General features: G+C 29.3%; 1 protein-coding gene, 1 long non-coding RNA gene and 1 other non-coding gene across 5 annotated transcripts; 2 read left to right on the top strand and 1 right to left on the bottom strand.

Moving 5' to 3' along the window:
• Positions 1–823: 823 nt before the first annotated feature.
• Positions 824–24356, bottom strand: LOC132950776 (uncharacterized). Of its 2 annotated transcripts, none has more exons than XR_009665241.1 (3): positions 24111–24356; positions 22442–22564; positions 824–914 (listed from the first exon to the last, which is right to left on the bottom strand). It is a non-coding gene; the product is annotated as an uncharacterized LOC132950776 (long non-coding RNA). The 2 variants fall into 2 exon arrangements; XR_009665240.1 differs by lacking the exon at positions 824–914 and adding an exon at positions 11168–11470.
• LOC132950775 (NAD-dependent histone deacetylase sirtuin-1-like) lies at positions 3084–7734 on the top strand. 2 transcript variants are annotated; one of them, XM_061022334.1, is made up of 13 exons: positions 3084–3294; positions 4313–4439; positions 4507–4625; positions 4688–4803; positions 4867–4989; positions 5054–5247; positions 5308–5414; positions 5484–5600; positions 5681–5824; positions 5896–6013; positions 6086–6172; positions 6239–6450; positions 6516–7734. In XM_061022334.1, exons 1-13 carry the CDS (start codon positions 3141–3143, stop codon positions 6647–6649), a joined length of 1752 nt encoding a protein of 583 aa, XP_060878317.1. In that variant the 5' UTR covers positions 3084–3140; the 3' UTR covers positions 6650–7734. The 2 variants fall into 2 exon arrangements, with proteins under 2 accessions (XP_060878317.1, XP_060878318.1); XM_061022335.1 differs by lacking the exon at positions 3084–3294 and adding an exon at positions 3355–4231.
• LOC132951505 (5S ribosomal RNA) lies at positions 11751–11869 on the top strand. Its single transcript, XR_009665336.1, has one exon. It is a non-coding gene; the product is annotated as a 5S ribosomal RNA (ribosomal RNA).
• Positions 24357–25910: the final 1554 nt, after the last annotated feature.

Below are 25910 nucleotides of genomic sequence, written 5' to 3'. Positions count from 1 at the left end.
TTATATATATGACTTAGTTATAGTTGGAAAATAAATATTGAATTATACATTAATTCAGTGAACACTCGTATAAACATTTCTAGTTAGTTGTATAATTTTTGATGGTAATGCATAATAATTGGCATCAAACACATAAACCAGTTCTCTTAACTCCTAAGAGTTAAATTATGTGTTATATTTGTGACTTAACAAACATTTCATGAGCTAGTAAGCGGCATCTTAAACAGCCGGTACATGTGTATAACAGTAAATTTGTGAAGTTCCATGTCAGCTAAAATGATAAATTAAATTTTCATTTATTGCTTATTCATGTACAAAGGAAAACTATGGTATTCGTTTAGCATGTGAACTACCGGGTAAAAATTGAGTTTAGTATGTTACCTACCAAGACGATTATCTATTTTATGAACGGGCAACGTAAGGACGCCGATCTATTAACAGGTAAGATATATTTTTTAAATAATATACGAAAATTATTTAAAAATAAAATACAACTTTTTTATAATGACATTTTTTTTAATAATTGTGATATATTGCTGTTATGTACCTATATGTGTATTCATACATTTTTTAACTGATATTTTATTTGTCTTTATTAACCCTAGATCACACGCATTTTAAATATTCATGAGAATACACGTAGTACGTACAACAAGGTCTTTTTGTGTGCCCGTCATAGAAAGTCAGGATAGATATCAGGGGACAATTGTTAGAGCCTTAGTGGGTTAATCCTCTTAGAACTCGGACAAGTAATTCGGTGTTATTGAATTTAAATAATATATTTTAATATAATAATATATATTTATTGTCAAAATCTTTTTTCGTTACCTATAGTTTTAGAATAAATTAGTTGCAAGCTACGCACATGAGTTGCGAAGTGGCCAGTGGGGTGGATCTTGGCTTCTCGGGTCAATCTATAAAATAACCACACAGCATATAAATAAATATCAGATAATGTAAAATTTGTGTCATTCCACCTGGCGTGGTGGGCAGGGGTGATTGGTAAACAAGTTGTTAGGGGGGACCAAGACGGCCCTGAAATTTCGAGTAATAAAATACCGATTATAAACTAATATTTTCCTTTCCATTTTAACAGATATAGGGCTGGTTATGATCTATTTATACCAAAACCTAAATATATGGTTAAAAAAGTTTTTATTAAAATTAAAAATATAAATTATTAGAATCTTACAGATATAGGGCATAGTACAAATTTAGATACAATACCAAGAAAAAAATTGTATTGCTAAAAATAAAAACATTTTGTAAAAAAAATACCTACTTACCTAATATAATATAAATACAAATAAAATATAGTCTAAAAAAATGTATACGAAATAAATTCTTGTACCTATATTAAATTTGTATTAGGTATATCATAATTTATACATTTAATGTCAAAGAAACTAAAAGAATAAACTGCAATGTTGGGTAAGTTATTTTACTTGTTATTTAGATCTTAGAGAGACCCTACTTTATGTCAGTGCCGCAATTACCGGGAATATTGGTTAATATCATATAGATATATATATATTGTTGTATATATCTATGGGAAATATAAGCAACTCACAGGGACCCCAGTTTTGGAGGGCTCCAAGATCTCATATGTGATATTCCTAGTTTCTACTATAATCTGTAATATACACATATTATATTTTATGTTTTAATATAATAACAATAAAATTGAATAAATAATAATGTTTTTACTCTTTTGAGTTTAATGAATTTAAATTACGAGTAGGTACCTATGCGGGAAACATGTCTAAAATTAGGTATCTAATACATAACTAATAAATAATAATTATTAACTGATATGTAATAAAACAATATTTTTTGGAGCTATATAATAAGGTATGACTGTTTTTCATTTTCTATTATCAGGTAAGGGCCCCAGTCTAGAAATGTTCATATAGGCCTTTTATTATCACCACTGGTGTAGGTAATACCTAAACCAATTCGTGGTCCTAATTGGTTAGAGGTGTATCCACTAATGTACCTACCTCTTCGGACCTATAACTAGTGTATTACCTGTTATTATCCCTTAGTACTTGGGACACAGCACACAACTATAGGCGCGGCTTCGGGAGGGAGGGGTGTATAGGGGTGTATCGGTGCTCAAGTGCTCAAGTCACCAAAAAAAATAATTTATATTCAAAATTACGTTATCCAAAGTAGAAATACAGTACAAGTAGGTACAGACATTATTAAACCTGGCCTGGACACAACTCAAACGCCGTGGTTTTTTTATTTGAACAAAGTTTACATGTTAATCTTTTTTACCTAAACAAAATCGGGGCAGAGTTTACAATCGGCCAGTGGTCGTTATCATTGCCCTACGACTTTATGAGACATTGAGCCTTGAGGCAAGTCTTTCCGTTGTATTTTATTTTCAAGTAATCGTTAGCCCAGCAATCGATGTTACGTCATTGACCACCGAAAAAATCTAAATTTTGGTTAGTTTTTAATTTATGATTAGTTTATACCTGTTATGATAATATCTAAATTACTAAATGTCTAAATATCAAATCAAAAAATTATAATACATTTGATATTTTTTGCAACGTCTCCCCAACCTCATGCCAATGGTAATTCATATTGAAACTGGCGGTGGCTTGATTTTTAAAACTGGTCAACTTTCCCGGGCTTACATTTTATTTTATTAGTACCTTGACTATAAATATAACTCACAGGTCACAGCTACTGACAGCATTGTATTATTTACTATAATTTACATAAGTACATGATTTTTTTAAATCTTTATAATCATTAAATTATAATAATCTGAGATTAGAAAAGTTTACAAACATTATATTTTGGATCGTTCATATACTCATAGTCCTATAGCAGTATACTGTATAGCCGTATAGCCTATAGGTCTATGCATATACCGTATAAATATACTAAAATACATATTGTTTTGAAAAAAAGCGCGGCAAAAGGGAACCGCGACCGGGCCGGTGGACGCACTGTGTGCCAGTCGTCCACTGCCATTGGCCGTCGTCACTACAGCAGCTGCTGCCGTAGCGCTGCTAGGTGGTGGGTGGGCCATCGTCCGTCGTTGTCGTCGTCATCACCGCGTCGACGTATCCACTATCCACTATCCGCCGCGCCCTCAAACAGCACGCACACATACGCGCGCAATGGCGTCCGAAGACAACGGTGACTTCGACACGGATCTGTCCGCGGCACCTGCGAAACGCATGCGGTACTCGTTCGCCGATGAGATTGCCCGAACTTCGCATTTTGAAGCTTTTGGACAGCGATTCACCGGGTTCCCGTCCGGCGAATGTTACGGTAAGTGTGCGCGGAAAAACGCGAAGGGCCGACGCTTCGGCTGCTCGTCGTCCCGCAAACATGGCGGATTATTTTCCCGTTTGCGTGTACTCGACGTGCATTTTCGCCGGGGCGTGCCCCCCTCTCACCCGCCCGCCTGCCGCGCTGACGTCATCGTTCCTTCGCTTTCTTTTCCAAGGCACCTACGTCATTTCGCGGCTTTTCCAAGTTCTCCGCGGCGTAATATTATTATCTATCTATGGCCGTTGCCGATAATCGACTTGAGTGATAACTGCCGGCTTAACACTTAACTACATTCTGCGCTGTAGTCTTTGAAACTTGATCAATTGTTCAATTATTAAGATTTTCATGTATTGCATAACTTTCTGTAATGTCTTATCGATTAAGTAATAATTAATATAATATTTTCGCCTAACTGGAAATCTCGGTTTAAGAGTCGTTTTAATGTACCGAGTTAATTAAATCGGATTTATTTGTCTTAAAGATTAAATACTAATTGGCATTTAATGGCACTTAATAATCGAATGATACTCAATGAATCATTTTTAACAATCCATTTGTTCATTCATTAACCTCACCAATGTATTTTTATTCAACACAAAGATAAAATTATTCATTTAATCATTTTTTACTAAGTGTATTAATTAGGTTTTATGTTTTGTTTTCATTACTACAATTAATTATTTAAGTATCGTGTTTCTCTATATAATATTTAAACACCACTTCAAATAGTGTGGCTTCCTTCCCTTAAATCTTATACCTAGTTTAGTTACAATAAATTTATCTTTATAGATTGATATCCATTATGGACTTCATTTTATGTTATTTCTTCTATTACAACAAGTGCTCATTTAATTTTTAAAATAAAAAAAATGGTCATTAGTTTTCATTATTATTATGTTATTCAAAACCAATTTTACCAATAAAAATAAAAATAGTAATATATCACATACCTAATAGTACCTACCTATACAACACATCAATTATATTTTAAATGAATATTAATTTATGATTTTAGCCAATAATTTATACCAGCAATCATACAAGTCTTTAGATACTCTATCACCAAATTATTTACAACCAAATTCACCAACCCCTCCATTAACAATGTCTTCAAGTTTACCAGAATCTCCAGAAGACTCAAGGTAAATATATACACTTTTAATTATAAAAAATGTTGATATTCTTTACATTATCATATGTTCCATAAAGTATATTTGACGAAAGTTCAGACACTAAAGAAGAACCTGAGGATGATGATTCATCGTCCACATCCAGTTCAGACTCCAGCACACATTCTGATAACGCAGATTCTGAAAAAGGAGTACCTGGTAATAAAAATGTTGCATTTTAAAAGTTTTGTTTTAATTAATAATATAATATTTGAATGTAGGTTCAATGGATTGGGTTCAGCGACAAATTATGGGTGGTATAAATCCAAGACGTTTGTTACATCAAGTGTTTGGAGCTTCTGTTCCATCTCAGTTAGAAGATATAACACTATGGAGAGTAAGTAACTTCTAATTTTAGATTAATATTTTAAATTTAAAAAAAAATTTATTTATATAACAGATAATCATGAGTATGACAGATGACTCTCCAATACGAAATCGTCTTCGTAGTGTTAGTTCACTTGATGATGTTGTTAGGTTATTGAAAACAAGCAATCGCATTATGGTTCTTACTGGAGCAGGTGTAAGTAATTTTTTAACTATAAGAATTTACAATCATTAATTTATTTTAATATATATTTTTCTAGGTCTCGGTTTCTTGTGGAATACCAGATTTTCGAAGTCATAACGGGGTTTATGCTAGGCTAGCAACAGAATTTCCCGACTTACCTGATCCCCAATCTATGTTTTGCATTGATTATTTCAGTAAAGACCCTAGGCCATTTTTTAAATTTGCCAGAGAAATCTATCCAGGACAATTTAAGCCATCGCCATCCCACCAGTATGTGATTTTAATTATTTATAATGCCTACATTATTTCAAGAAATATTTTTTTTTATAGATTTATTAAAGTCTTAGAAAAGAAAGGACGACTCTTACGTAATTACACTCAGAATATAGATACATTGGAACAAGTTGTTGGTATTAATAATGTTATTGAATGTCATGGTATGATAATTTATTTATATAACTATAATATTCTGTAAAATAGTATATTAATTGTTTTTTTAATATTAGGATCTTTTGCTACTGCATCATGTACTCAATGCGGACACAAAGTATCAGCAGAAACTATAAGACCTGATGTATTTGAACAAAGAATTCCACGTTGTCCAATATGCGTCAATAGTACTGGTAATTTATATAGATTTTTATTTATTATATAAACTATTGAACTTTAATAACTGTTAACTATAATTGTTTATTGTTCTTAGGTATTATGAAACCAGATATTGTATTTTTCGGAGAAGGACTTCCAGACAGTTTCCATAAAGCAATTGAAGATGACAAAAATAATTGTGATTTATTGATAGTAATTGGATCATCATTGAAAGTACGACCAGTGGCTCGTATACCTAGTAAGTTTAATAATGAATTAAATACAATTTAGAAATAGCAAATTAAACAAAACGTATCATTTTTTTTTTAGATATGTTAGACAAACATGTTCCGCAAATATTAATAAATCGCGAAAGACTTCCGCATATGAATTTTGATGTGGAACTTCTTGGTGACAGTGATGTTATTGTGGATCACCTCTGTCGCATGTAAGTATTTAATAAATGTAAACTACCTAAACATTATTTTTTTATCTAATTCTACAAATATTTATAAAATAGGCTAGGTTCAGATTGGACTGAGCTATGCTGGTGCAAAGAGGAATTGACCGAAACTAAAACTTTGAATACACCTACGTCATCGCCAAGGTAATATTTTTACATTTTCATGCATTGAAACAATTTTGTATATTAACAAATATTTTTAATAAACAGGTCTAATGAAGCTACAATTGAAACTGTGGAAGGTGAAATGTCTACCGATTCTACAAGAGATAGTGCTAACAGTATGTCACCACCACTTGGTGATGATAGATTTACTCCAGGTACTTCAGGTGAACAACGAAATTTATCCACAGACTCTACAAGAGATAGCGGTATTGATCCAGATGATCCTCAAAAATCTAGTCTAGCTGCATATTTACCATGTATGTTACCATTAATGTTTCCTTTTTCCCTATACATTTACTTATTTAAATTATTTATTTTTCAGCTAATAAATACTACATGTTGAAAAAAAGAAGGTATATGTTTTCTGGTGCAGAAGTGGATTTAAATGACATGAACGATGACAGTGAAACGGAATCAGACTCGAGTGAAAAATCCGAAACCCCACCATTGCATTAAAATTAATTACTTTACAATTTATATATTTAGCTCAATTGTTACTTAACTATCACAAGCTAATAATATTGTTTTTGCTTTCATTCAAAGATGTATAATATTATCTCCTATTTATCTTGTATTCCCTAACAATTCTCTGTTTGTTATTATTTTATTTACCCTCAAATTTTTATTTTTCCATTTTTAATTTATGTAGCCAAATTACCTTTCAAATATATGTAAATATATAATGTATATACACAATACACAATGTTTCAAAATTAGCGAGTGAAAATAACCGTCAATTATTCATTAAAAAAGTTATTTTCTGTAATTATTTAAGTACTAGGGATATTTTTTTATTAAATATTATTTAATTTTTTTATAATAAAATATTAAAATGTAGTCTACAAACTAATGTATATTTTAATAAAAAAAAAATTTTAAATGCTTACATATATTTATTAACAAGTTAAATAATAAATCACTCTTGTGTAATTACAATTAAGTTTAATTGTATAATTTGCATTGATGACATATTTAATTTATAATAATCAATTAAAAAGAAAAGTTCTTACTTAAAATTTAAATTATAAGTAGTTTAAATTTTAAACATCAATATGATAGTTATTTGTTATAACATAAGAATGATGGGTTTATATTATTCATACTTGATATTCTTGTATGTAATTAAATATTACAGAAAATTAGCTAGGTTTATTATTTTTATTTTATATAATAATAAATCTAATTAAATCACTCATTGAAATGCTGATATAATATATTAATGCATTTAAAATTAATTATTCGTAAAAATGCAAAATATGATTTTTTTTAAGTGTTGAGGTGTATGGCAAATGTTATTAATTGTTAGTCTGTATTTTTTAACTGTCAAGTTTTTAATTATTATGTCACTCATTTTGTTGTGCTAAACATTGTAAAACAATACACCATTAACAAAAAACATAGGAAAACAAAATATGATGTGTTCAAAATGTTATAATTTACCGTGTTCCTTTGCAAACATATTAGCAATACATAATTATTAATTATATTTAGTTACTATGTTGTTAGTTTATTTTATATTGTAATTAAAACAATATTTTTTATTTTGAGAGTATTAAGTTTTAAGTTATATACTGTATAATATCTAAATTTTAAGGTGCATTTTTTAATAGACAATTTCAAAATTGTAGTATTAACTTGCAATCATTAAGTACTTACTCAAATTTAGAAATTTAAGATGGATATTCTTTAATCTAATTTTAATTTGCTAATATTTATATTATATTAATGTAAGTAATAGCGTTTATACCAAATCTTCTATATTTTTTTTATAATGCTTTTTCTTTAGTTATAATAATCGTGCAAACAAATAAATACTCTTTTAATAATTATTTTTATTACCACTAATATAATATAGAAAAAAATTTTAGCATATTCACTAATTCTTGTTATCTAACTAGTGAATTGAAAATAAAATAATTTACACGTTTAATGATGATTACCTAAATATTATGAACATTGAAAGTATACTAGGTATTAATTGTTATAAAAAATTAAGTAAAGCTTGGGTCAAAACTAATTTTTTTATGGAAGTTCATGTTAGTATGTACTATGTAACCTACATTTTTCAAAAAGAAAATTTGTTTTTACTATTCCTGTGTTAAATTTAATTTAAATTTATTCTATACAATATGAGCCATGAGGGGACACTTCCAAATGGGTTATGAAAATACTATTAACATGGTATTCGGTCGGAAAATCTGATACTCCTAAAAAAAAAACCCAATACCAAATTTAGTAAATACTACGTAAAATTACTTGTCAACTAATCCACTTATCTAAACTTTAAAAGCTTAAAAACTAAAAAAGCAGGTACCTACTAATTTATTCAATCAATGCATCGTTAAAACTTATTTTTACTAACAGGTAAAAAATGAATACGTATCATATATTTATATTTATAAATAATCTTATTTACCTAGCTATAGCCTATATTATTATATAATCGGCAGTAGGTACATTAATGAATAATAAAATCATTTTTTTCCAATTAGCCATCGACCTAAAATGTATGCGACTAACAACCGAAATCTTAATGATGATATATTTTTTCTATTGATCTTTACCATGGGGGAAACGACGGTCGACGGTTATATAAAACCATAAAACGAACGAATGTAATGTCTTATGTCATTGACTATATTATATTGTACTCAATGGTAATGTTCAGCGACCATTGACTAGTGTCGTAGATAAATATACCAATCTATATTATTATACCGTTTTGAAATGACGTGGTGTGCGCACAGTGGACAATATAAAAAGGTTGTTTTATGAATATAGGTGTGCAAGAACTGTTAATTTTTTTTATCAGTTATTAATTATTTTCTTCAAGTAAAACGTTTTATAAATATTTAAAAGCATGGTGGCTCCTTCAAGGGCTTAGACTCTATAATCTAGTCTAGAGTATTGTTATGTGTACATAGGCGCGGTCCCAGGATTTTACTTTAGGTAGTGCAGCATATTTAATTGCACATTTAATACAGAATACACATAGGTAGGTACATTTCTAGAGCCGGATAGGACAGTCGAGCATTCGAGAAAACCTTGATTTTTGGCCTTTGCAAGCTCAAGAGCACGGGCCGCGGAGAGTCAAAATAATGCGGAGATTAAAGAACCGTATCAAAAACCCAATAAAGTAGATGATCTGATATTCTAATGATGTAAAAAGGAAAACGTTCTCTTGCAGTGCCACACGTGATGAAAAGAATGGTCACTTTCTATACATTTACGCAATTACAGTTGATGTAATGTGGAATTCCAGAAGGTAAAAGACCAATAGAGCGTCCAAGATTAAGGTGTGAAGAGCTGCCAGAGCTCAGAGCTGGTTTCAAAAGACGCGGAGCGGGCTTACCCGAACCCAGTTTGGCGACAGGCGGGTCGTAGCGATGGATACTGGATAGGGAACGATGGCCTATTATGTTCAGGCGCGGACTGGCTGGGATGCTGGGATGCTACAGCATCCCTTGCCCTAAAATATATTTGCCTAATATTATTTATTATATATTTAAAGACTCTAGACACCTAATGAACAACAGATTGTTACCAACTTACGATTACTAGTAATCTATAATATTGTACAACTTTGATTGAAAGTTTTTTGTAACTTGGTACTTATTTACGTGTTTAACGTATATTCAATATTTTTTCAAAACAAAATAAAATATATTAATATTTTATAAATAATCTACATGTATTAAATTCGCCCCAACAATTTATGTTATTTGCCCTTTAAATTGTGTAGCATCCCGTGCCCTATTTTACCAGTCCGCGCCTGAACTGGTCCGTAAGTTAATAGACATTCTAATACATTCTCCCGGCAGTGTCAATAGACACAGTGTTTGAGAAGTTATATTTTTTTGGTACCTAATTAATTTACAATATGAATTATTATAAGTTACCTATGTAGGTACTTGTCCAAAACTTTACTACCGGGAAGCCATTGGTATTTATGGTACAGCCTTACGAAGTTCACGATTTTCGGTGTTTTACGCACCCGTACAACGCTTAAAGTTTACCGAGCTTAAGTATAATAAATACATTTTTTTTTTAATCTAGGTAAATCAACGTTTTAAAATTGATGATGCAAAAATAATTCTGACACCCACCCATGGTGGATTTACATAACAAGTCGAGGGATGTTTTTGATTTTAATTGTTCGAGCAAGCGAGTGACTACACCGGATATATTATATGAAAATACCAAAAAGTTCAATTAGCTATAATATAACTTAAAAACAAGACTGACCGCCAAATTCAGACTTCTCTGTCGTTTTCAGTTAAAAACTAATGATTTTCGGCAATTAATTTTTGAAATATCGTTCATAATTCGTTGTAACTTGTAATTTATATACCTATTTTAAAAATATTATTCGTGGGTAATTGAAACGTCTAAAATGTATTATTATATACAAATATGATAATAAACAAATAATAATAACTCAACTTAACCGGCTACGGTATTAATAATATTTAATAATATCAATATAAGTATAGTATACAATATCCTTGGCTGTCAAATCGTCTCCACTTGGAATCGTTTTTCGTATACAATGATATTATATCATTGAATTCAAATGTAACACTATCCATAACAGTCACCCACTTGTACCCTACTGTTCAGCAGAGTCACTTCCAAATTTTATTTTTTTTTAATTGACCTCCCTTCTTATTTAAATTCTGACAAACGAGTTTTGGTTAAGTATATACGGCCCTGTCTACGGCCAGTAAAACAATTAGGATTCTTGGGGTCCCGGACAAAGTCAATGTATTGGACCCTGAGGTATATGTATACAATATTTGTTTATAGGTTACCTATACAAAAATAAATAATGATGGTGATTTTTTTTTTAAAAACCTAAAAAATTTTATGTGAAGGCCCGCTGACCAGTGTATTGTTATTAAAATATAACTACACTTTTAGTGTTCTTTTTTTTTATTATAAATATTAATTAAAGCTTTCCACACATAAAAGTAACTCAATAACAATAAAACAATAAAACACTATAAAAATATAATTTTAAAGATAAATATAGGTATTATTATGGATAAATAGGGGCCCCTTGTTCTTCGACAACAAATTAGATAACATGATAAATTATAAAAATAGATATTTTTATTTAATATATTTTATTTGATTTAAACATTAGATTACAATGCAATTATTTAAAAATTTAAAGTAGATGCTGTGCGCCGTCGGGACCCCTTGAGCCAACGATTAGCAGCCCTCTACAGGGGCATTGACCCGGCTGCCCCTGCGGTTGTTGCGGCACTGTTATAACTGGTAATTCAGTTATTGATATTATAATATATATTTATACTATTTGAAGAAAAAAAGCATATAACTAGAGCAGTAAAGCAATATATTATATATTACTATAGTTTAAGGATTATTAAGAGAATATTTTTGGATTTTTTAGAACATATTAGAATCATATTTTAAACCTAATAATCCATTATTTACTTATAATTAACTTATATTATTGTAATATAATATAAAAACATGAATAACATTTTATTAGAGAGTTTATTTAAATATTATAATTTTTCGACTTACAATCGGCAACGACCATACCACGTTGAATACACCAGTTCTCGTCCGATCACTGAAGTTAAGCAACGTCGGGCGGAGTTAGTACTTGGATGGGTGACCGCTTGGGAACACTACGTGCCGTTGGCACTTTTTGCTTTTTTTATAAACTTTACTTCTTTATTTATTAAAAGAAAATAATTTAAGTAAAATTTGTCGATTTCAGTTCATACAAATGATTTAAACTTACTGGAGTGCCATTCACTCCAAATTCCCTTAGTCCCTACACCCTTGTTTTGTCAATATAAATAATGTCCATCGCGTTTACAATCATTAACAATTCATAACTTTCTTAATTTAATTTTGTTTAGTTCGCCAAAGCATTCTGGCCAATTAATATACCTACTTTCACTAATTATACCTACTTGTCTTATTCTGTACTGAAACGTAATCATATAGAATATAATATGCCTGTTATTATTGATTAATGTATTATCTATTAATTGTATACCTACGCACCTTTACAAGTCATTATATTATTTTTTTGTTATCGCTATAAACGTTTTGTATGTCAAAATAAATGCCATTCGATTTTATGTGTCAATACTAAATGTCCAGAATCTTAAACAGAAAAAAACTATTCAAAATATTTAGTTCAATAATGATGGATTATTCAAAGTGCACCAGGTTATCAATGTTCAAAAAGTATATACAAAAATTCAACTAGTGACATAACAAAAAAAAAATTGAAAGAGGGTGTTGGCGCCCGCAAGCAAAAGCATTTTAGAAAACAAAAAAAAATTTAAAAAAATATTATTGTAGGAATACACATTACAAAGTCTATACAAAAAATTCAACTAGTCACATAACTAAAAAAAAATTGAAGGAGGGTGTTGGCGCCCGCAGGCAAAAGCATTTTAGAAAACAAAAAAAAATTGAAGTTAAAAACTTCAAACTAAAATGTCCAGAATCTTAAACAGAAAAAAACTATTCAAAATATTTAGTTCATTAATGATGGATTATTCAAAGTGCACCAGGTTATCAATGTTCAAAAAGTATATACAAAAAATTCAACTAGTCACATAACAAAAAAAAATTGAAAGAGGGTGTTGGCGCCCGCAGGCAAATGCATTTCAGAAAACAAAAAAAAATTGAAATTAAAAACTTCAAACTAAAATGTCCAGAATCTTAAACAGAAAAAAACTATTCAAAATATTTAGTTCATTAATGATGGATTATTCAAAGTGCACCAGGTTATCAATGTTCAAAAAGTATATACAAAAAATTCAACTAGTCACATAACAAAAAAAAATTGAAAGAGGGTGTTGGCGCCCACAGGCAAATGCATTTCAGAAAACAAAAAAAAATTTAAAAAAAAATTATTGTAGAAATACACATAACAAAGTCTATACAAAAAATTCAACTAGAGTTACATAACAAAAAAAAAATTGAAAGAGGGTGTTGGCACCCGCAGGCAAACCCATTTTAGAAACAAAAAAAAATTTAAAAAAAAAATATTATTGTAGGAATGCACATTTCAAAGTCTATACAAAAAATTCAACTAGTCACATAACAAAAAAAAAAAAATTGAAGGAGGGTGTTGGCGCCCGAAGGCAAAAGAATTTTAGAAAATAAAAAAAAATTGAAATTAAAAACTTCAAACTAAAATGTCCAGAATCTTAAACAGAAAAAAACTATTCAAAATATTTAGTTCAATAATGATGGATTATTCAAAGTGCACCAGGTTATCAATGTTCAAAAAGTATATACAAAAATTCAACTAGTGACATAACAAAAAAAAAATTGAAAGAGGGTGTTGGCGCCCGCAAGCAAAAGCATTTTAGAAAACAAAAAAAAATTTAAAAAAATATTATTGTAGGAATACACATTACAAAGTCTATACAAAAAATTCAACTAGTCACATAACTAAAAAAAAATTGAAGGAGGGTGTTGGCGCCCGCAGGCAAAAGCATTTTAGAAAACAAAAAAAAATTGAAGTTAAAAACTTCAAACTAAAATGTCCAGAATCTTAAACAGAAAAAAACTATTCAAAATATTTAGTTCATTAATGATGGATTATTCAAAGTGCACCAGGTTATCAATGTTCAAAAAGTATATACAAAAAATTCAACTAGTCACATAACAAAAAAAAATTGAAAGAGGGTGTTGGCGCCCGCAGGCAAATGCATTTCAGAAAACAAAAAAAAATTGAAATTAAAAACTTCAAACTAAAATGTCCAGAATCTTAAACAGAAAAAAACTATTCAAAATATTTAGTTCATTAATGATGGATTATTCAAAGTGCACCAGGTTATCAATGTTCAAAAAGTATATACAAAAAATTCAACTAGTCACATAACAAAAAAAAATTGAAAGAGGGTGTTGGCGCCCACAGGCAAATGCATTTCAGAAAACAAAAAAAAATTTAAAAAAAAATTATTGTAGAAATACACATAACAAAGTCTATACAAAAAATTCAACTAGAGTTACATAACAAAAAAAAAATTGAAAGAGGGTGTTGGCACCCGCAGGCAAACCCATTTTAGAAACAAAAAAAAATTTAAAAAAAAAATATTATTGTAGGAATGCACATTTCAAAGTCTATACAAAAAATTCAACTAGTCACATAACAAAAAAAAAAAAATTGAAGGAGGGTGTTGGCGCCCGAAGGCAAAAGAATTTTAGAAAATAAAAAAAAATTGAAATTAAAAACTTCAAACTAAAATGTCCAGAATCTTAAACAGAAAAAAACTATTCAAAATATTTAGTTCATTAATGATGGATTATTCAAAGTGCACCAGGTTATCAATGTTCAAAAAGTATATACAAAAAATTCCAGTAGAGTTAAATAACAAAAAAAAAATTGAAGGTGGGTGTGGGCGCCCGCAGGTAAAAGCATTTTAGAAAACAAAAAAAAATTTAAAAAAAAATTATTGTAGGAATACACATTACAAAGTCTATACAAAAAATTCAACTAGTCACATAACTAAAAAAAAATTGAAGGAGGGTGTTGGCGCCCGCAGGCAAAAGCATTTTAGAAAACAAAAAAAAATTGAAGTTAAAAACTTCAAACTAAAATGTCCAGAATCTTAAACAGAAAAAAACTATTCAAAATATTTAGTTCATTAATGATGGATTATTCAAAGTGCACCAGGTTATCAATGTTCAAAAAGTATATACAAAAAATTCAACTAGTCACATAACTAAAAAAAAATTGAAGGAGGGCGTTGGCGCCCGCAGGCAAAAGCATTTTAGAAAACAAAAAAAAATTTAAAAAAAAAATTATTGTAGAAATACACATAACAAAGTCTATACAAAAAATTCAACTAGAGTTAAATAACAAAAAAAAAATTGAAAGAGGGTGTTGGCGCCCACAGGCAAAAAAATTTTAGAAAATAAAAAAAATTGAAATAAAAAACTTCAAACTAAAATGTCCAGAATCTTAAACAGAAAAAACCATTCAAAATATTTAGTTCATTAATGATGGATTATTCAAAGTGCACCAGGTTATCAATGTTCAAAAAGTATATACAAAAAATTCAACTAGAGTTATATAACAAAAATAAAAATTGAAAGAGGGTGTTGGCGCCCGCAGGCAAAAGCATTTTAGAAAACACAAAAAAATTTTTAAAAAAATTATTGTAGAAATACACATAACAAAGTCTATACAAAAAATTCAACTAGAGTTAAATAACAAAAAAAAAATTGAAAGAGGGTGTTGGCGCCCACAGGCAAAAAAATTTTAGAAAATAAAAAAAATTGAAATAAAAAACTTCAAACTAAAATGTCCAGAATCTTAAACAGAAAAAACCATTCAAAATATTTAGTTCATTAATGATGGATTATTCAAAGTGCACCAGGTTATCAATGTTCAAAAAGTATATACAAAAAATTCAACTAGAGTTATATAACAAAAATAAAAATTGAAAGAGGGTGTTGGCGCCCGCAGGCAAAAGCATTTTAGAAAACACAAAAAAATTTTTAAAAAAATATTATTGTAGGAATACACATTACAAAGTCTATACAAAAAATTCAACTAGTCACATAACAAAAAAAAAATTGAAGGTGGGTGTGGGCGCCCGCAGGCAAAAGCATTTTAGAAAACAAAAAAAAATTTAAAAAAAAATTATTGTAGAAATACACATAACAAGATCTATACAAAAAATTCAACTAGAGTTACATAACAAAAAAAAAATTGAAAGAGGGTGTTGGCACCCGCAGGCAAATGCATTTTAGAAACAAAAAAAAATTAAAAAAAAAAATATTATTGTAGGAATGCACATTTCAAAGTCTATACAAAAAATTCAACTAGTCACATAACAAAAAAAAAAAAATTGAAGGAGGGTGTTGGCGCCCGAAGGCAAAAGAATTTTAGAAAATAAAAAAAAATTGAAATTAAAAACTTCAAACTAAAATGTCCAGAATCTTAAACAGAAAAAACCATTCAAAATATTTAGTTCATTAATGATGGATTATTCAAAGTGCACCAGGTTATCAATGTTCAAAAAGTATATACAAAAAATTCAACTAGAGTTATATAACAAAAATAAAAATTGAAAGAGGGTGTTGGCGCCCGCAGGCAAAAGCATTTTAGAAAACAAAAAAAAATTATTGTAGGAATACACATTACAAAGTCTATACAAAAAATTCAACTAGTCACATAACAAAAAAAAAATTGAAGGTGGGGTTTGGCGCCCGCAGGCAAATAGATTTTAGAAAACAAAAAAAAAATTTGGAAAAAAATTTAGAAAAAACTATTCAAAATATTAAGTTCATTAAAGAATGATTATTCATGGGGCACCAAGTTATCAATTTTCAAGTCAATACAAAATATTCAACTACAGTTACAACTACTAAAAAAAAAAAAATTGAAGGGAGGGGTTGGCGCCCGCAGGCAAATCGATTTTAGAAAACAAAAAAAAAATTTTCAAAAAAAATTTGGAAAAAACTATTCAAAATATTTAGTTCATAAATGAATGATTATTCATGGGGCACCAAGTTATCAATTTTCAAGTCAATACAAAATATTCAACTAGAGTTACAACTACTAAAAAAAAATTGAAGGGAGGGGTTGGCGCCCGCAGGCAAATCGATTTTAGAAAACAAAATTAAATTTGGAAAAAAAATTAGAAAAAACTATTCAAAATATTTAGTTCATTAAAGAATTACTCAAAGGGTACCAGATTTTCAATGTTTACAAAATTTGGCTAGAGTTAAAATCATAAAAAAAAAATTGAAGGGAGGTGTTGGCGCCCGCAGGGAAATCGATTTTAGAAAACAAAAAAAAAATTTGGAAAAAAATTTACATTAGAAACACACATTACGAAGTTCAAACTGAAATGTCCTAACCAAAACTTAAATAGAAAAAACTATTCAAAATATTTAGTTCATTGAAGAATGATTATTCATGGGGCACCAAGTTATCAATTTCCAAGTCAATACAAAACTATTTAAAATATATAGTTCATTAAAGAATTATTCAAAGGGTAACAGATTGTCAATGTTTAAAAAATTTGGCTAGAGTTAAAATCATAAAAAAAAAATTGAAGGGAGGTGTTAGCGCCCGCAGGCAAATCGATTTTAGAAAACAAAAAAAAAATTTGGAAAAAAATTTAGAAAAAACTATTCAAAATATTTAGTTCATAAATGAATGATTATTCATGGGGCACCAAGTTATCAATTTCCAAGTCAATACAAAATATTCAATGAGTTACAACTACTAAAAAAAAAAAAAATTGAAGGGAGGGGTTGGCGCCCGCAGGCAAATCGATTTTAGAAAACAAAATTAAATTTGGAAAAAAAATTAGAAAAAACTATTCAAAATATTTAGTTCATTAAAGAATTACTCAAATGGTACCAGATTTTCAATGTTTAAAAAATTTGGCTAGAGTTAAAATCATAAAAAAAAAATTGAAGGGAGGGGTTGGCGCCCGCAGGCAAATCGATTTTAGAAAACAAAAAAAAAAATTTTCAAAAAAAATTTGGAAAAAACTATTCAAAATATTTAGTTCATTAAAGAACTATTATTCATGGGGCACCAAGTTATCGATTTTCAAGTCAATACAAAATATTCAACTAGAGTTACAACTACTAAAAAAAAAAAAATTGAAGGGAGGGGTTGGCGCCCGCAGGCAAATAGATTTTACTGTATGAATACTCATTACAAAGTACAACCTAAAATGCCCAGAATCTTAAACAGAAAAAACTATTCAAAATATTTAGTTCATTAAAGAATTACTCAAAGGGTACCAGATTTTCAATGTTTAAAAAGTTTGGCTCGAGTTAAAATCATGAAAAAAAAAATTGAAGGGAGGTGTTGGCACCCACAGGCAAATCGATTTTAGAAAACAAAAAAAAAAATTTGCAAAAAAATTTAGAAAAAACTATTCAAAATATTTAGTTCATTAAAGAACTATTATTCATGGGGCACCAAGTTATCGATTTTCAAGTCAATACAAAATATTCAACTAGAGTTACAGTACTAAAAAAAAAATTGAAGGGAGGTGTTGGCGCCTGCAGGCAAATTGATTTTAGAAAACAAAAAAAAAATTTGGAAAAAATTTGTCTGTAGGAACACGCTTTATGAGTACACGGGTACTCAGCGTACTCCCAGGTATAGCCGGTTAATCTTGAAAAATATTTATACAAAAAAATCTACTAGAGTTCAATGAATTGAAAAAAAAATTGTTTGAGAAATCTGTGTGAAATAACACTTAACAAAAGAATACGCTGGAAGCTAAATACTGTAATACATATTAACTACAATCCAAAAACTAGGTATTGTTTACATTATAATAATACGAACAGTTATTATGATCAGAGGTGTATCACTGTAATATATGTATTAGAAAATGTATAAAAACGAATGTAATTTATAAAGGATGCAAAAAAATTAAATCAGAAAAAGGTCCTGCACGGACTCTATTATGTGATTGTAATTTATGAAGTACACAAAATAATGTTTAATTTAAAATAATATTGTGTTTGGCTGGGTCTACAGTCAATATTAAATAACAAACTATAAAGTCTAAATGCAAATAAAAACATAATCAGATATCTGTTTTAGTCTTTGTAAATATGTGCGGAAAAAAATTAGATATAGTACAATGTAAAAAAATGTGGAAAGAAAACCCTGAGAATTCTTTGACAGTAGGATAATAAAACACAAAACTATATATTAAATTAAAACTATTGATTTTATACATTATCTATTTACAAAAGCTCATAAGTATTGAAAACCTTATAAAATCCTAAAAAATTATATTTTGTTATATTTTAAAATACATTTTATAATTTGTTGTGTTAAAAAAATCATTATTTAATGTTGGTTGTATTTAAGTTTTTAATAACTATACTGGTACAACTCTAGCTGACAGTCTTTAAGACCGTGTTAAAAACTATAATAATTAGTTAACGTCTAATTTACTGTCCTATCCTAACGTAACCTAACATAACCAAATTAATAATATTTAAATATTTTCTTTCATTGTTATGTTTACAATATCGAATACCTTTATAGTTAGTAGGAAAACATCATCGCAAAGCTCTCGACTAGTGATTGTAGTCGTCTATCATCACCATAGCTTCAACTTATCTTAGGTTTACCAAACTATAGCTTCTTAGGACTAATTACATTAGGACACTTTGAATAAAAAGTTCCTGAGTTGCAGGTTGCCGAACTTATAAGTGATTGATTATCAAGCTGATCCTTAGATTGTTGACACCTTAGTTTCCCTCGAAGACCGCTGGTAAGACTATTATGTCCTATCCATTATGTTATATCTATATTATCTATGATGGCGCCATACCCAGCTCACTCGTGTAAAAAATTTGAAGCACATAAAAGCGATTAACGAGTCTGATAATATGAAATCCCAGACCTGTCCCCCATACTCTGATATTAAGAGCCCTGCCCACCTTCATATTCTCTATGCAAAAAGTAAATTTAAGACAAATTTGTAAATCAATGCACAGTCTCTCTATTGTACTAATATTTGTGATTTCATTAATTTTCAGTATTTTGTATAATTAGATTGGGAAAACATAAGACAATATCATTTACAAGACTGTGACTAACACAATCATACTTTGATAAAAGTATATGATATAAGTACCTTCTATATTTGAATTCTTCGTTTTTTTCCCGGTACTTTATTGGTGGACGGCACTTTAACAACGGTCCCTCGATCTACTAAGGCAACCTTGAGGCATTTCCTTTTAGGAAATTAATTAAATTCTCAAACATAACTCTTAATTCAAGAGTTTGTAACTAATATAATAAATGTTATGATATTTATGGACGACACTTGCACCATGGCCCCTCGATATAGTAATGTGGCGACCCGGCACATCTCTTTTAGATAAATGATAATTTTAAACATTTATGTTTTGTAGATAATTTGAAGAAAAATTTAAAATTGAAGAGAGACTGTGTGAATTAACAAAATTTGTGGTATGAAATGTTTATTTGAACACCTGTTATAATGTATTATAATGAACTTAAGTTAATTTTTTATAATGTACTAAGTAAACATTTGAACGTTTATTACAATATATGTATATTATACATAGTTTTCAAGTATGATTTTTTTTAGTTTTTTTTTTTGATAGTTACCTACCTACTACAATACAAGACACTTTATTTTTATATTTTGAAGCAACATTATATTATGTTTTGGATTATTTAGATCTATATAAAGTATAAACTAAATTTCAGACCCATAGTTTAGTATTTAAAGTTTGTATGATCAAAGTCGTGGAACCAAATTTTATCAGACTCTACTAGAATGTTGTAGTTAAATTAAACTATTATATAGGTATGTGGAATAACAGTACCTAACCTTCTATTATAATTTGTTATGAATATAATATTTTAAGTAATAACTCAAATTTAGCACTTTTACGGTACTTAATACATTTTCCTAATATTTTAACAGAAATTATGGAGCTAAAAATATAGAAATACCTATATTATGTCACGGTCCATAGTTGATAGTTTTGTTTCATTTATAATTATAATGCTTTTTAATATACTTTTTTATAAATTAATATTTATTACAGTTGGCTTTTATGATTTGTTTGAACTATTAGTACGTATTTTTTTGGGGAGATCCCTATTATTACAACACCGTTACCAATATGCGTTTTTTTCTGGTTAGTTAATATAATTGCATGTTTTCATGATTTCTTCGTATTTATGCTTATTTTCTCTAAATGTTTTTATATTTTCGGTTCATCCGTTACCTACCTACCAAGTGTGTAAATAAAGAATTTTTTTTGTAAACCAATTTGAATTATTATTTATTAATTTAAAAAAATTTTAATAAAAACGTTTTCATTCAGTATTTTTTTGAATATTTTATTATTTTTAATATTTTTGAATATTTCAGTGCATATATTTGCCTGTTTTTAGTGCATACATGCAGGCAAATATTTAACACTTAAGAGGATGTCAGATTTTTAGCGCACCATTTATTTCTCTCTCCGACCCACGCACAATCATTTTAGTGTTTTCTTAATCGTACATTTGGTATGCTACGCGTGGGTCAAAGATGGAAAACAAATAGTGCGCTGACATCCCAACTTACACGAGTGAGCTGGGTATGGCCCCATCATAGATAATAAAGATATGGATAGGACATAATGGTCTTATCAGCGGTCTTCGTCCTTCGAGGGGAACAATTGAGGCCAAATAAAGTATACTCATATCGAGTATCGACTATCAATATAAAGGAACCTCAATTGCCTTCCCCTCCGGGAACGCGGCCTCAAATGTATTTAACATAGGCGTGGACTATCCATGGTGTCAACAATCAGAGGATCAACTTGATAATCAAACACGGCAACCAAGTTCGGCAACCTGCAGCAACTCAGGATCTTTTTATTCAAAGTGTACTAATGAGTCATAAGAAGGTTAGTTAGGTAAACCTATGGTTAGTTGAAGCTAGTGGCCTTTGCAATTCAAGATCTTATCCTACGTATTCGGCATTGTTAACATAACTATTCTACCTTTACACTTTTTCTTCCCCCGTCTCTCACAGCTATATACAGGTTCAGCCACTCTCATTCCACACCTCCATATGATCGGTATTTTGTCTATCCATCTCTTCTTCAGTCTTTTCGCCCATCATTTCTCCGTTAAATTAACTTCTATAGCCACTCTCACTATCTCTTATCATACAGTGGCCGAACCACCTAAACCTATTCTCTCTTGTTTTCACTACAATATGTACACTACCCTACACTACCCTTAATTAATAAATTTCTTATTCTATCCTCTTTTGTACCTTAACACCTTACTTATTATTCTCATATCTGCTACCCTCACTCCACTTACCTACCCTAACATTACATTTATTTTTCATCTTTCCCTTTCATACACCAAACATTCTGAATCCTGTTGACCCATTTCCTTATCTTCGCCATATTACACACTACCTAATTCCTATTCACCCAGTTTCTAGTTACCTACAAGTCATCGTACTTGATTATCGGTGAAAATATTTAAATATCATTGAGCGAATTCCCTACTCGAAAGAATTGCTTAAAAAAATATCATACCTCACCAATTTTCTAATTTTGAACACGACTTTATTGATAGCCCGAATAGTGTTATACCGGTATAGTTACAATACAAATATTGAAAATTTTCGGGCAATACATCCCCTGATCAATTAACTATAATAAAAAAAAAAACCTACTGAGAAATAAGAAAATACATACCCCGTGACGGAATCGAAATCTGCTACGAAACTTAGTCTTCAAAACACTGAAACGTTCACACATTTCAATCTGCTTATGATATATTATTCCCAGTTTGAAAATGTTCACTGACGAATACCATTTCTGAAATAACACGCATCTTATGCAGTAAAATGTTCTACAATATTCTAATGACCTAGTTACAGTCTACAGATATTATATAAACCTAGCAATAAATACCTAATATTAATTTTTATTACACAGAGTTTGTATTTTTAAATGTTGTATTTAAGGATTTATTAGTTTTATTTTTATACCTAACAAAAATTACATTTATTCACAAGTCAGTTATCAACTAGAACTCGACTACGAGTAAGACAGCGTTTGGATTGTTCGGACTGGCGTATTATTTTTTATTATTATACATTGCGCCTTTGGTAGGCAGTAGTAAACGTATATGCTTCTACGTTACTTAGTTAACAGATTTTCCGCGACAATAAATATTTAATTCAAGTCTAAAAAGTAAATGTAAGACCAAAATAATATAAAAACAAACTTATGCATAAACATCGACTCTTCCAGTGAAACCTAGCTGTACTTCAGCACACGCTGTCGTCGAAGAAACAGCTATCTTCATCCGTCTACATCTCGCTCCATCTCCATCTCTCTCTACATCTCGCTAATTGGAACTTATCTAGTATACAATACTAGTACCTTTATGATGTGTAATATATTCTGGTGTTCGATGAAAAAGATTGAAATAAGATAAAAATACATATTTTTTTGGTTTTGAATATGAAAGCTGTGAGATGATCGATATGAATTTTGTGAGAAATCTAGAGGTACTAGAAAACTGAGACGAGTGTGTTGAATGAAATAAATTAAAAAATTGATTAACACAACAATCGGTTAAAAATTAATTTAATTCAAATAATGAGATAAACCTTATTAGATCATTTAAATTGTCCAGAACAAGCCCCCAGTTGTTGGTCGCATGCCAATTTTAACCATATACTAGACCACAAGTTTATAGACATTCTATAATGTATTCTCCTGCCGGTGACACTGTTGGGGAAAATATATTTTTTTAGTAATTAAATTACGATACGAATTATAAATTACGTAGGTACTTGTCCAATACTCGACTACCAGAATTAAAATTAAAGAATGTGATATACCTAGGTAACCTATTGATCGATTCTAAAACAGAAACTTAACCTAGGCACAAATAATATCACAATATCAAATAGTGAAATGTGAAAATTTGAAGAAAATTTCCCTTAGGTATATCCCGTAAACCCCCCCCCCCCCCCCAAAAAAAAAAAAACTTACGTTTGAGGTGTTCTCTGGGTATGATCTGCTATGTACTTACAAATCATATTAAATAACATTAATCATTATGTATTTTCTTATTTTGTTAGGTAGGTATAAAAACCTACCTTCCTACTTATAAAAGCATTACCTAATCATTGATTTAAAATTATAAAAATTATTTTACTATAACAATAAATTAACAGTTGTAGGCAAAGTATTATAATTTAAGGTATTTTTCATAATATCCTAATTTTTGTACACCTATAACAACTGAATTTTAAAAACTACTCTACGTCTAGCGGGTATATAAGTTTGTCTGACAATAAATATTTACATTAGGTCTACCGCCTCAACAGAATAGAAGGACAAGACTTACGTAATTATTTATTCTTCCGGCGAAACGCGTTCCCTTCGAGTGTATATAATATTGTCTAGTGTCAGAGCTGTGCATCTCCGCCAAGGAAAATGCAGCGCGCGTCTTCATATCTCCGATCCAAAAGTTCAGTCTGGAAGTATTGAGATTAATGACATTTATAAAAATAGGCACCTAGCTTAATAACCAGAATGGAACGAAATATGTGAGTACGTATTGGAATCGCTGTTCGTCTCAGACGATTGTCATTTGCCATAGATTATTTATAATTATAACCTCACCGTCCTAATCATAGAAAATATATATATGGTCCTAACCGATGGATGATGGATATTTTTACATTATCTTCAAAAAAACATTTATTTGTTTCTACTAGACGCAAATGCGGTAAATTTAATTCAAATTTATAATATAGATAACGGTTTTTTTTACTTGGTAACCATTCATTTATTACTTGGTTTATTAACAAATTCTAATTGATATAAAATAGTAATTGAATAAAAATAGTTTTATTGATCCCAATATTTAAAAATAATGTTTCAAATAAAATAATAAAAAAAATTTAAGAAATACCTATTAATTAATATGTATTACCTAAATAACAAAATAACTAAATAAATTCGTAGCTTAATAAAATGTCCAGAAAAATTAAAAGTCCAATTTAAACGAATATAAAATATAATTTAGATAGGTGTATAGGTAGTGTATTCGTTATATTTTGAGTTTCATTATAGCACATCAGTCAATCAGATGCTATTTAATATTTTAAAATAAAAAACTTCGACAGTAATTCCATATTGGCAAGTGTTGTTTTCTATAACTGAAGACCGAAGTTATAGTATCGAGCATAATGGGTACGTAAAAAAATAGAAATATAATTTAAAAAAATTACCTTTATTTAATTGTATTTAATTTTTTTTTAATAAGTTTTTATAATATTGACTTCAACCCATATAAATGTTCTTATTTCATTTTTTCAATTCGTTGATAATATATGAAACGAATTCTTTGCTTGGAAAGCAATGTTTAGAAAATTCAGAAAATGCAGTTTATATTTAAATCCGTGGCCTAATTATAAATAATAATTTCTGATGCATTGATGCTGAAGAGTGAGAGAGGTGCACAATCAGCCGAACCGAAATCTAACATCTTAAACACTTAATATAAACAATTTTTCACACACGCGTCATGGTATGAAAATAAAAAATATTTATAATTAATATTTATACCGATTTTCTACCGATTTATACCGATCTTCTATATTAATAATAATTATAAATATATAGCAATAACAAATCATTTTTAAGTAGCGGCCAACCGGGTAAGTTCCCAGTATCCCGCCGGCCCAGACCGCTCCTGGTTCATATTGTAACCGAAAAATCTAAATAATCTATTATAAACACAGTTACTTTTTACAGATATTATAAGTTAAAATTTGGACGAAATTACATATTAAAACCAAAAATAACGATTTTAGTTATTTTGTTGTAATTTAAAAATAGTAAGTATTCGCGGATTTATGAAACTTTTAGAGTATATTTAATATTATTATAATTTATAGACACGATGACACTTTCAAATGTTATTATTTGGGCAAAAATGACTTTAACCTACTATTGTAGGTGCTATTATAATGTCTAATAGTAAAATAAATTACTTTAATCTCAATATTATTTATTAGTTAACGATGTCTTTGCTCAGAATCGTTTTTCGTTTGTTCGTTTTGTATTTTAATAATTTATACATAGATATATTATTATTACTAATAATTATAGTAGGTGTGTTTGTTTTATTTCATTAATT

Source organism: Metopolophium dirhodum, chromosome 8 (genome assembly GCF_019925205.1).
Source record: "Metopolophium dirhodum isolate CAU chromosome 8, ASM1992520v1, whole genome shotgun sequence".
Taxonomy (NCBI): Eukaryota; Metazoa; Arthropoda; class Insecta; order Hemiptera; family Aphididae; genus Metopolophium; species Metopolophium dirhodum.
This window is presented reverse-complemented; position numbering and strand designations above follow the sequence as displayed.